General features: G+C 42.0%; 1 protein-coding gene and 1 pseudogene across 2 annotated transcripts in view; one reads left to right on the forward strand and one right to left on the reverse strand.

Moving 5' to 3' along the window:
- The window catches only part of SLC17A8 (solute carrier family 17 member 8), a 38,785-nt gene extending 26,617 nt beyond the window's left edge, over window positions 1–12,168 (reverse strand). For both annotated transcript variants that reach the window (XM_006914565.2, XM_025048816.1), the window contains exons 1-2: window positions 11,935–12,168; window positions 1,365–1,617 (exon numbers count right to left, since the gene is read on the reverse strand). In XM_006914565.2, coding sequence (XP_006914627.1) covers window positions 1,365–1,617; window positions 11,935–12,035 — 354 coding nt within the window. In that variant the 5' untranslated portion in view covers window positions 12,036–12,168. The remainder of the gene's footprint in view (window positions 1–1,364; window positions 1,618–11,934) is intronic.
- Window positions 1,812–1,902, forward strand: LOC112481957 (annotated as a pseudogene).
- Window positions 12,169–12,590: the final 422 nt, after the last annotated feature.

The following is a 12,590-nucleotide window of genomic DNA, read 5'->3' on the forward strand; positions in this document are numbered from 1 at the left end:
CTCATGTGATACGCATCTGAAACCTTGCTAGAGTACATCATTCTTTATTTTAAAAATGCATGACATGCCCCCCACACTTCAACTTCCCCCTTAAAAAATAAACAACCAGGATATCCTTTAAAGTATATTCAGCATCAAGAAGATACTAGTTAGAAGAATCTCCGTGGCACTCTTTTCTTTTAGCAGAATAATCTCTCAGATTTAAAAAAAAAAAAAAAGACTTCTTTTTAATGAATTGAAATCAATCACATTTTCCCAAATCGGCCCTTGGCAAGAATTCTTCCGAGTAATGCTGATAGATGTAGCATGAAAGAAAGTGTTCTGCAATCGATTCCTGGAAACACTGCATATCACAGCCTCCTCTCGGAGCTTCTCATAGGACAAAGCATGGCAAAGCCTCCCGTTTCACACGCCATCTTCACAGCACAACCTGCAGAAGGGGGATTTGCCAGACACCCACTTGGGGAACTCTGGTCTAAATGTTCCTGCCACGGTGGGTGGGACGATTAGATGCCTCTCTGCAAATGGATGGATTTCATTCCAGTGCGTGTGTGCAATACAATGAAACATGTATTTCTTGGGTATCTACAGGGCATATATTTTTGTTTTTTCCTCCATAACTTCAATACTTCTTTAGGCCTACCATTTAAGAAACAAACCAGATTTTCTCTTTCCAGCAATGCATAAAAACAATACCATTTAAGTCACTTCAGAGTACGCTTGCTTACAACTACAAGAGCCTCTGAACTGGGAGGCTTGCCTGCCCTCACTTCAATCCCAATCCATTGGGAGATCACTTGCTGGACAGTGATGAGTCTGGAGCATAGAACTAATCGTATCACCTCTGTTCTTAAAGCCCATCTGTGACTCTCGACGTGGTTTACCAGCCTTTACGTGACCTGACCCCTCTATACCTTGCTGCCTCCATCTCTCGATGCTCACCCCCACACTCTACTGTTCTCTTATCGGGGTTCCCGACCTGGAGTCTGTGGATGGAATCCTGTGGAACTGTGAACTCAGATGAGAAAAAAATCGGCATCTTTATTTCTACTAACTGCTAACCAAAATGTTGCATTTTCTGCAATTATGAATGTAGGCAACAGACCGCAGTTACATTATCAGTACCTAAGACTCTATTACTAGTAGAAAATATAAACACATTCATATCACATGACAGTTGTCGCCACTATTTCAAACTATGGTTTATAGTTCAAAATTCAAAATTATGGTAATTTTTAGACCCATTGCTACATTTTTGTCACATCGATGAATGAAATGCAGTGTTTTCTCTCTGTCTTTCACATAATGAAGTATTTACACAGCTGTGGCCACGAGAGCTCCCACCATAGTAGACTGATACTGACCTGAATTTCTGGTTTTCCATCAACATAGACAGTGCTGTTATTGACCATTTCCACAATGGCAACTCCAAGATTACACCGGATCCCAAAGGAAATGCAGAATCCCAGCCCACTCATGATGGCAATGATGTAACGCTTGGGGACACCACAGCAGTGGCAGTCACAGAGTGGGGGGCTCTGCCTGGACGTCTGCACTGGCCTTCCTTCCTCGTTCAGCTCAATATTATTTTCTTCCTCATTGGTCCCATCAATTTTTCTACAGTGGAAAAAGAATGCACAGAGAAAAAAGGCCAGGATTAGGAAAAAAAAAAAAAGCACTAGTCAGAAAGAAAAAGTGTACCAACAAAAAAGAAAGGAAAACACAAAAGATAATGCAGCCTGCATTTTTAAAAGTTATTATTACCATCATCATTATTATTACTAAATTAAGTTATAATGGCTAAAATTACTATCGCTTCTTGGCCTTTTGGCTAAGATCAAGTGTAGTAAAATTACTGATATTCTGGATATTGTGTTGTACTTTTATAGGCATTAAATCTTTTGAATCACATAACAGCTCCTTGAGGTACACAGTGTTATCTTGCCGCCTTATGGATGAGGAAACAAAGCCCAGGACCAGAGGCTGCATCTTCGACAATGAGCTTTACTGTTTCTCCTCCTGAAGGGGACCAACAGACTTCATCTACATTGCATGACCCAGACGGCTATTACATTTGACCTTCATTTTAATGTCATTGGAAGCTTATTAAAAAGATATACAGTGGGAAATTAATTTGTAGATTCTTTTTCTTCTTCCTCTTTTTCTAAGTCTTAACCAAATGCTAGGTGAAGGTAGGGAGGTACATTTTCTATCATAGAACACGTGCAGGTGGTTGTGTAGCCTTTCTTTCTTCCTTAGGTGTTTCTTCTAAGCAGGTGATCCTCTGGCATCTTTTAACCAGATGATAGGATTTTTCATTGACTTCTGTAGGTTCAGGTTATGATATGTCCATTGCAGAGAATTTACTCTCTTCTTTTAAAAAAGTAATTGAGCACACTGAACATTGTCTGTCAATTATAAAAGGAACTGTTTACATCCGCTCACATAGTGTAACCCTTTGGATTATTTCGAAAAATCTGAAGATCTGGAATTATTAGGCCCACATTCTTTCATGGCTATAATTGGCTCTCCTGTTTACTAAAGTCCCTATCATTCCCTATTGTCACCCCCAACACTGAACTCAGTTGCCATTTAACATTACAATTGCACTGTTGCTTTTCTTGAAGTTAAAATGAGGAGGAAAGGAAACATTTTTTTACACATATTTCTATCAGGAGTAGAAAAACAAAAATTAGACTAGGAGCAAATATGCATAGTCAACCACCATTTATGGATGCTCAATATCGTAACTGTCCTTGACATTTTGGGTCCTGCCTTACCAGCAGAGAAAATTACTTTTTCTATGCTCTTTTGCATCTATGATGTTGCTATGTGATGTGGACAAATCAGAAGCACTTAAGTGAGATTTAGAAGCCAAAGGAAGCAATAAGAGGAGAATGCAGTATGCAAATGGCAATGCAAATGGTGGCAGACGCAGTGGTGGAGGCAACTGGTCCTCCTGTAACTGTTGTGGCAGCATTGCATCATAATCAGTACTTAGAGGCATGCATTGGTGGTGGCTGTGTTTTATCTAGAATCGTCTAACAGTACGATAGAATATGTTCTCTCCCGCCTTTTTCCTGGAGGTAGAGCATCCAGATCTGGTCTTCCCATAGAGTCTGAGACCTTCTTAACATGTTTCACTGAATTCCATTCCACTTAAGCTAGAGCAGATTCTGTTGATTGCAACTAAGAACTTTGAATGATACCGCATGTTTCGTTGTGGAAGTGGGGACTATTTCTATGTGTTAACATGTAAAGTGTGTCTTTGTCAAAAAAAAAAAATGCCATATGGTCTGCTTTGCACTCTAGGTATCAAGTCTACGGTCCCTGTGCTGAGCTTTAAGAAGCACAGAGAGGTTTGGTTATTGTAAAGATATTTGGGGAAAATTGGAGAAAGAGAGAAAATAAACCATAGATAAGAAAATATACTGCTAGACTAAGAGAAGATAAGAGATGATTAGGAGAGAGAAGACTGAAAATCTAAAAGTTGGGGAGTTCTGTGCCCTACTTCTTAGGCAAAGTCTCTGAGGTGGGGAGTTCTTAAGAGAGAGTTCTAGGGAGCAGATCCTAAAAATGAAATTTTTAAATTTTATTTCTCACTAGCTGGCTGGTGATGAGGACTCTAGCACAGGTGGTAGGTGGAGTGTTTCTGGTGTGTGGTTTCACCTGTGGTGAACTGGGATGGAATGCAGGTGGAAGGGGATGCACTGGTTCATGCAATATCTCTGGCTACCGGGGAGGCACGGGAGAAATAGCAATTTCTCCATGGAGTTGAGTGGCTATTATTAAATGCCATTGATGCTTTGAAGAGAGAAAAATGTCAGGATTCAAGCAATCAATCACCAACTTAAAGGAAAGTGGGATAGTCGGTTGCTTCCTTGTCACCATTTAAAGAGACCTTCTCTCCTGCAGTTGGACAGCAGACAGAACTGAAGATCAGGCACATTGTAAAAACGGCAGAATTCCCTCTGAGTGTGGGCTGGACTTAATGACTTGATTCCCAAAAATGCAGTACAGGAAGTGGAGGAACCTGACAAACACTTCCTTAACCAAGCAATCAAGGTTAGTATCACTAGTAATAAGTCATGTTGATAGCATGTACCCCCAATAAGATGTAACAAGACAGACATTTTGCTTCTGTAGTATTTCTCACAACCCTAGTCTAATCATAAGAGAAATATCAGACAAATACAAACTGAGGGACATTCTACAAAATACCCAACCAGTAGTCCTCAAAACTGCCTGAGTCATGAAAAATAAGAGAAGGCTGAGAAACAGTCACAGATGAGAGGAGACTAAAGAGACATGATGACTAAATGCAGTGTGGTATCCTAAACTGGATCCTGGAACAGAAAAAAATGACGTTAGTGGAAAAAGTAATGAAAGTTTTAAAAAGTGTCAAATTTAATTAGTAAGGTATCAATGGTGCTCTCTTAGTTTGGATAAATGTATTGTAGTAATCTAAAATGTTGACATTAGAGGAAACCGAGTCTAAAAATATTCCAAGACAAAAACTTAGCTTTGAAAACAGCAGAACTCCAGAGAAGCTAGAATTCTGAACTTAGGTATGTCTCTTACACCAAAGCCAAGATCCTGGTAAGAAACAGGATCCTTAAAATTTAGGGTGGGAAGATATCTGAGACCTGGATTAGGGGATAGCTGCACTTGAACACCTAACGCCCTACATTCCTCGGAACCCCTGGACCTGCAGAAGTGGCCACTCCCCCTCATTGGAACATAGAGGCTCCTCCCCTGCCTTACTTGAAAACGATGCAAAAGCCTCAAATATAGCAGGTGACTTACAGAACAATGCTGACACGCTTCAGGATCTGCTCGCACCTCCCTTTCTGGACGCCAGACCAATAATTAGAACCAAGTCCCAGATTGGGCACATACTGGGGCCTGCCAATGGGAGAGAAGGGTGTACACTAAAAAAGCAGGATCTGATTGGTATTTACCAGCAGGAGGCGTGAGTGCGTGCCTCGGAACAGATCCGGAGTGGGCTAGATGCGAGGGAGATGGAGGGGTGATAAAGTTGAATGAGGGAGAGTTTGTCGATATGAGGGGTCGCTTGGATTGTGTCCCCCAAAAAGATATAGTCAAGTCCTAACCTCTGGTAATGTGACTGTGACCTTATTTGGAAATGGGGTATTTGCAGATGCAATCAAGTTAAAATACAGCCGTGTTAGATTAGGGTTCACCTAATCCAATGACTGGTGTCTCTATAAAAAGAGGGGGATTTCAATACACAGACACAGAAACTCAGGGGAGAAGGACATGTGACAACAGAGGCAGAGAATGGAGTAACGTGTCTCCAGGGAATGCCAAGGATGGCCAGCAACCATCAGAAGTGAGAAAGAGGCAAAGATGAACCTTCCTTCAGAGCCTTCAGAGACGTGACACCTTGATTTCAGATTTCTGGCTTCCAGAATTGCCAGAGAATAAATACATTTAAGTCACCAGGTTTGTGGCCCTTTGTTGCAGCAGCCCTAGAAAACTAATACAGGGGACATTCTCCCATGACACAGGATTTAACACACTGGCAAAGGCCAAGAAATGGTTCTAATGAGCTGCTGGTGTGGCTCTTGGAAGTTTCAACAAAGTAGAGATACCAAGAGGTGCACAACGACTTCTTTTTTTAAAAATAATAATAATAATTGTGTACTAGCTTCTGGTCATTATTGCATTAGGGCCAGATAATGACACTATGACTTTTTTTTGTTTGTTTTAATAACTTGAGAGTTTCTTGTGGTTCAGTAACTGAGCAGAGCACATCTTTGAAGTGGATTTGACTATCGGTGACTTCTACTTTTCAAATCAACCACAAGTGACTTCTTCCTTTGAATAAGAACCTGAAGATGTGGACCTAGTGAAGCTGTCTTGGTTTAATAAGCATATCCAACATCATTCCTCTTGCTACTCATATTCATTTCGGAGACAGAATACCACAAGAGTGTACTTCCGTGGGCCCAAGGGTCCACTTACTCTCTTTTCCTTCATTGTCCAATAAACCTAAATTATATAGGTCTATTTGTTTTTGAACACCTGTTGTAACAACTGCTGAATTTGATTGGACCATATAGATGAATTAGTGAGGATTAAATTAGTGAGGATTAAATTAAATTTCAATATCTGTTATTTAGAATATAAAAATTCATGACATATTTTCAGTGTTGATCATACTCTTCAATAAATAGGTCTCTGTTTAACTGTCTTGTTTTTTAAGAGAGATGCCAGAATTAGTACAACAGGTAAGACCCTAAGGAATGCAGTGGTGACAGGGCCACCAGGACCATTGAGGAGCTCAGCAATGGCTGTCGTCTGAAGGTTGAATCTGACAGTAGCAGGTGCTGTTCCAGAAATGGGTTCTCCAGCGGCACCTGGAATGATAGAATCCTGGAGTAGCAGAGGCCGGCAGCGGTCTTTTAAAGATCAGAGACAAGGGCAGCAAAGTCAGAATTGGCGGTTGAGGGATCTGACTCACAGAAATCGAAAGACATGTGGATGAACCTATGAGAGTGGACACAAAGTGTGACATCTTCAGGTTGCACAGGAACACACCCCAGAGAGCTTCCGCCTGAAGGGATCACTAAACAGCCAATGGACGGGCTGACTTGGCTGATTGACGTTAGCCAGCTTTTCCCCTCAGACACCCAGTTCCAGAGCAGTGGACTAGTGGAGTAACCATGGTAGCAGAGATGGAGGTTCTGCTTGGGCTCCCACTCACCAGGACTGATTTATCTACTACTGTTGTCAGCAACAAAACCAATGCTGAGCCCTGATGTGACACAATCCCTTAGGAGACCCACCAGCCTCTTGGTGGCAAATTGTTTACATAACACTCCTTTCATCCTAAAAAAGGTAGCAGTTCATCCCGACTGGGGTTGACATATATTCTACATATGAGTTTGTCTTTTTAGCCTGCAAGTCTCCAGCAGCATCACTCTCTGAGGATTAATAGAATCCTGAGTAGCCAACATGGGATCCCACACACCATCACCTAAGGTGAAAGACACAGGATTTATGACAAAGGAGGTACAGCAGGGGCACGTGACACTGGGATGCACTGGCCCTACCATATGCCATACCACCCAGAGCCTGGCAACCTGCCAGAGCTAAGGAAGCATTTTAAAGATGCAGCTGAGGCAGCAGCTTAAAGATGAATCCCTGTGATAATAGGGCTCTATCCTTCAGGAGGCAGTATATTCCACAAACCAACAGTTAGATATGATACTATGTTCCCAATAGGTAAAATACGGTTATGAAAACAAGGAATGGAAGTAGGAGGGGCCGCACTCCCCGTCACTCCTAGAAATCCACTGGAGGAATGTCACATCTCTTCAACTTTAGGTCCTGTGGGTCTAGAAGTGCTGACTCCCAAGGAAGAATTCTTCCATTTTGGAAAAAAATAGAAATCCCATTGAATATATGACTGCTGCCCGGTCACTTTGGAGTCCTCATGCCGAGACCAAAAGGTAAGGTCAGGAGTCACCGGGATGGTGAAATTCAGGAGGGATAAGGACTGTTGCTTCATCATGGGAGCAGGAAGACATGTGTTTGGGCCTCAGGTGATCCACTGGGACAACTCCTGATGCTGCCTTGTCTAGTCTAACTCAAATACAGCAACCACGACCTGGTAAGGATATATTAACCAGGGATTTAGACCCCTCAGGCATGAAGGTCTAGGTCAATGCACCCGTCGAGCCAACAGAAGTGAGGGGACTTGAGAATGGGTGGAGAGGAGGGACCAGCCAGAGCAGTGGGAACTGGAGCCCATTCCACCAACTCTTCTCTTGAAGCTTCCTCAGGAATTATGACCACGGAGTCTTAGAACAGCTATACCTGGATGGAGTAAGCTTAATGTGAGAAGCAAGGAGACCTGAGTGGTACAATGAGTGGGCTGCCACAGCCACTGTAATGCACTCCCTTTTCATCAGGCCAGCTCGCTTCTGGAGCTGGTAAGAACTTGCAACTGCTCCCTTCTGAGGAGAACTGCCAAGTACTAAGTGGCCTCGATTATGAACCCCCACCCCTGCTGGGGCATCCCACAGTCAATGACTGACTGATAACAGTGAATTACAAGGTTGGCCCCTTGGCTCAAAGGGACGGCTCAGTGCCCGTAACACCCCAGAGCCTCCCGTTGTGATTGGCCCCTCTGCATTACCTGAGATCACGTCCTTGCTTGGTTTGTTCCTTTCCTATCCTGCTTTACTTCTTCCTTCCCAATTCTTTCAGGAAGAGCTCCCCCTCAATAAATCACATCCTAGGCTCATCCAAATCCCTGTCTGGGTCTCTGCGTTTAGGGAACCTTCCCTAAAATAGGGAATGAGTAAAAGGAGATGGGAAGGTCAGGAACGTCCGCCCTGGGATGGTGACCTTTGAGAAGTGACTTGAAGAAAGAGAGGGAATGAGCCACCAGGCTATTTGGGGGAAAAACTTTCAGGGTGCAAAAGCTGGCACAGGCGTGGGTCCGATAAGCATGCAGCGTGGGCCGGAGTGGGGTAAGGCAGGAAAAGAATGTCACAGGTGGAGTCAGTGAGACTTCTCAAGGTTCTACAGATCACGTAGGGCCTTGAGGGCCATTGAAAGGACACTGGCTTTAACTCGGAGTGAGGTAGAAAACCGTGGGGAAATTTTGAGCAAGGAAGAGATGAGATTGACTTTATTTTAATAACATCACCCTGGCTACAAGGGCGGGAGACAAGTTGCCTGAGGTTGTGCAGCCAGAAAGTACGTGCTGTTGTAGTGATTGGAATCTCAGGCTCGCCTGATCTCAGAGCCCACTCTCCCACATCTGCTTTTGTTGGAGCAAACAGCGCCCACACATCTGGCATAGTTTCAACACACAGTCGCTGAATGCCGATGATGGGCACAACACAGCTTCCATCTCTTCAGAGGGAAGATATAAATACTTCTGAGACTAGATTTCCCCTCAATCTCTCTTTGGGAAAGTCTTCAATACAATAGATTAGGAGAAAAGCCCACATTGTCCTTAAGATCCAGAGGTTGCTGGCTCCACTGCAGCCCAAGTAACTCCCAAACCTAAATGTGTGGTTAAATTTCAAGGCAGAAAGTGGGAAGAACAAAGACACTTGATTAGGGAGGTAGTATAGTGTAATAATGGCGGGCAGAGAATGTCTGATCTAAAACTCAGCTCTGCCACTTACAAGCTGTGTGACATTGGGCAACTTCCTTAACCTCTCTGTCCCTTGGCCTCCTCATCTGTAGAACTGTGATTATAATCGGCCTCACCACACAGGGTTGTTAACAGGGTTAAACTGGTTTACGGTACATGGAGCAACATGTTCGTTACCACTTATTACACATTAATAATTAGAGGATACTCATATTGTCATTTAAATTGGACAAATCTTTATATCAATTTCCGGACATTAATTTCCAAATGTAATGCCTTCCATGTCATCTGTTCCAGTACTGGACAATAAGTGAGTGCATCATCTTTCCTTCTAGACTTCTAAAATTATTATTGTATTTTTAGCTCATGCAATTGTTCAGCTGCTTTTTATCAATGACTTTGGAAGGAAGTCGAATAACGCCTGACTGTAATCAGCGTCCAGTGGGAGCTTCAAACGCTTCCCTGTGCAGTTGCCACGCCCCTTCCCACCAGGAACGCTCGCTCTGCGAGGAAAAAGCACCTTGAGAATTCTGTTTAGATGATGATCTCAGTCTCAGACATTATCAGACATCGATGATTTACGCTGCTTGCTAGGTTAGAAAGTTAGGATTTCTAACTTCCAAATGTTCTTGTCCTTGTCCCTTACAAAACAGAAAATGGTGTTTTGTGATTTTCTTTTTTCCCACACTGGATTCTGTCAACCTGCTTAATGTGAAACATCAACAGGGGGAGAGGGGGATGTCCATTACATGCCAGGCTCTGGGCAAGGCACTGTATATAGGATTATCTTGTAGACTTGAGGTTTCACACCAAGTGTGTGGTGGAACTGGTCTCGCTGGAGGAGATCTGATTCTGAAGCTCTGCACAATGACCCCCAGAGCTGAGGATCGACTTAGATCGCTGGTCGGTTAACCGTTTTTTTTTCCCTTCCTCTGCTAATAATTCACCTCTAGGAATCATTGAACGAAGGGGTTTGGGTTTAGCTTTATTTTTGCTAAAGTCATTCTACAATTGTGATGACAAGGATAACACCTAGCATGCATTTAGTGCATTCTCTGTCTCAAGTACTGTTACCCATTCTATTGTTCCACTATTTAATCCTGAGGAACCTGCTCAGAGTCCTAAATACCGAGCTCAGTTTTGGGTTGAGGCTGCATCACTTGGATTTTACTAATTTTGTTCTATCCCTAAGTAAACCAACTGGTAAACAAGAGAACCTTCAAGTGGATCAACCAATCAAACATAGCAAAACCGGCTCTTAGGATAAGTCTCTTATTTATTTATTTTTTTTAATTAAATTTCAAAAGGCAAAATTTAAGTTGGAAATTTAAAGTTGGAAAATTTCTAAGTACTTTTTTGTCCAGTATTTTATAAACTAAGGCACAGAATTTGGTGATTATCATGGTGACCATGGTCTAAAGTCATGGTTTTTATTCCTGACTTTGTCAGGTTCCTTTGTCATCCTTTAAAAATGCCAGTGAAGCCATTGTGCTTTCCTTTTGCATCTTTAATCGAACGAACACCACCATAATAAGACGTTACCCAGGGAGAGCTCAGCGGAAGGATAAAACACTCTTAAGAGAGTACGTTATTGTAATCACGTCCTGTGTTTGGCTGGTTTATCCTGCTTTCACCGAGCTACGTTTTCATATCTATACATGGTAATTCACTGTAGGTCTGATTCAAACCTTTTTGGTTTTAATCACTAAATTAATAAGGTGCCCAACCCAGTTCTCTCACTATAAAAGCTCATCGAGAGTGATACAATAAAAAATGTAACACTGACAGGAGCCCCTGTGTTACAAAACACAAGAAATGGAATGAATCTCAGTGTGCCTAGAAATAGTCATTTAAATGCTGAAGTTTTTAAATTTGAGAGATAACATGGAAAATTTAAAAGAAGATAACGGGTAGCATCTTCACTCATCATGATTAGAAATAATCGTTTGAACACATAAAAATCTCATCAAGGACATTTTCCACATCTATTTATACCAGAGAGATTAAGAGAGTCATTTTACCTTGTACATAAGGACCAGTTATTAACTAATCTGGAAAACCTAGGGAGGCTTTCACTATGTCTATAAAAAATCACAAATTAAAATGTCACATCAATTCATTCATTTACGGCAAACTCTCCTTCCAAAATAAGCATATTTTACTTCTAAAAAAAGATTTGTTTTTTGGTTTGGATAAAAACATTCAATTCAATAATAGTACTAAACATTTTCCCACTGTAATCATGTAAAATTTTCTGCTTTAAAGAATACTAATTTTTTAAGTTACCTTCTTCAAACTATGGTGTAACTACCCTTCTCTTTATAAACCACAAAATGAGGAACTACTTGTATAGTTTATGTAATAAGCTAAATAATTTGCAAATATCTAATTTTCATTTATAGTGAAAAATGTGTAAAAAATTCTCCAAAATTCTTTCAGCTCAAAGCATAACCATGTTTGTCATTCCTATTGTATTAACATGAACTATTATCTTTCTAAATCTTTTCTAATTCAATGCCAAACACACAATAATACAATATCACCATCTCTAGTTAAGTGGTAATCCTGTATAAGCAGAATGCTTGTCTTGGTATTTTTTTTAATTCAACTCTGTACTTCTGATGCATCTTCCCCCTGCCCCCAGGCATAGCCTGGAAGGGGCTCCAGAAGCCACCTAATCTGACCCACCTTCTTATTATTAAAAGATGACTTTAAAAGCATTAAGCAAATTCTCTCAAACACTGGCAACGTGAAGTTACTCAGAAATAAACCTAAAGTTTGCATTCAAACTTTACCTTTGTAAAATCCCCAATGAATCTCCCACGGCGCTCTTCACTCCTTCCTTTCCAGGTTTCAAAATATTTTCTTTGAAGGTATCAAATGCTTTAAAAGGCATCTTGAATGGGGGGGCACCTCCGAGCTGTTAACAGTCAGTCTCAGAAACTGTCATCCTTTTTCATTTCCAGCATGGGGACCACTCTGCTTTCCTTGATGAACACCTTGAAGTCAGTTCTCATGAAGGGAACTACTTAAAATCAAAAAGGAGATGAAACCCAGACAAGATCTTTCAAGTTGAGACAACAACCCCCGCCCCCTCTAAAAAAAAAGAGAGAGAGAGAGAGAGAGAGAGAGAGAGAGAGAGAGGCCAAGGGAGGTCTGGCTGGGAAATCAGCCCCTTGAAAAGCTACAAGCTCAGCAGCAGCTTGTGTTGCTGCTTCAGGCAGCCACTTTCAGGCTGACAGCAGCCTCACTCCCTCCCTGGGGCTGCAGCTGGAGAAGCTGAAGTGGGCTCCAGCCCACAAGGTGCCCTGAGACCAGCGACAGCATCTGCGGCCTATCTCCAGCCCCTCCTGCTGCTTCTGACCACATCCCCCTCCTGCCTCACTCAGCTGGGCTGTGACTCTCACTGAGTGATCCTTTCCAAGGTGATGCTATAGTAACCAGCACAATA

The sequence above is a fragment of the Pteropus alecto genome, unplaced genomic scaffold (assembly GCF_000325575.1).
Source record: "Pteropus alecto unplaced genomic scaffold, ASM32557v1 scaffold94, whole genome shotgun sequence".
Classification (NCBI taxonomy): domain Eukaryota; kingdom Metazoa; phylum Chordata; class Mammalia; order Chiroptera; family Pteropodidae; genus Pteropus; species Pteropus alecto.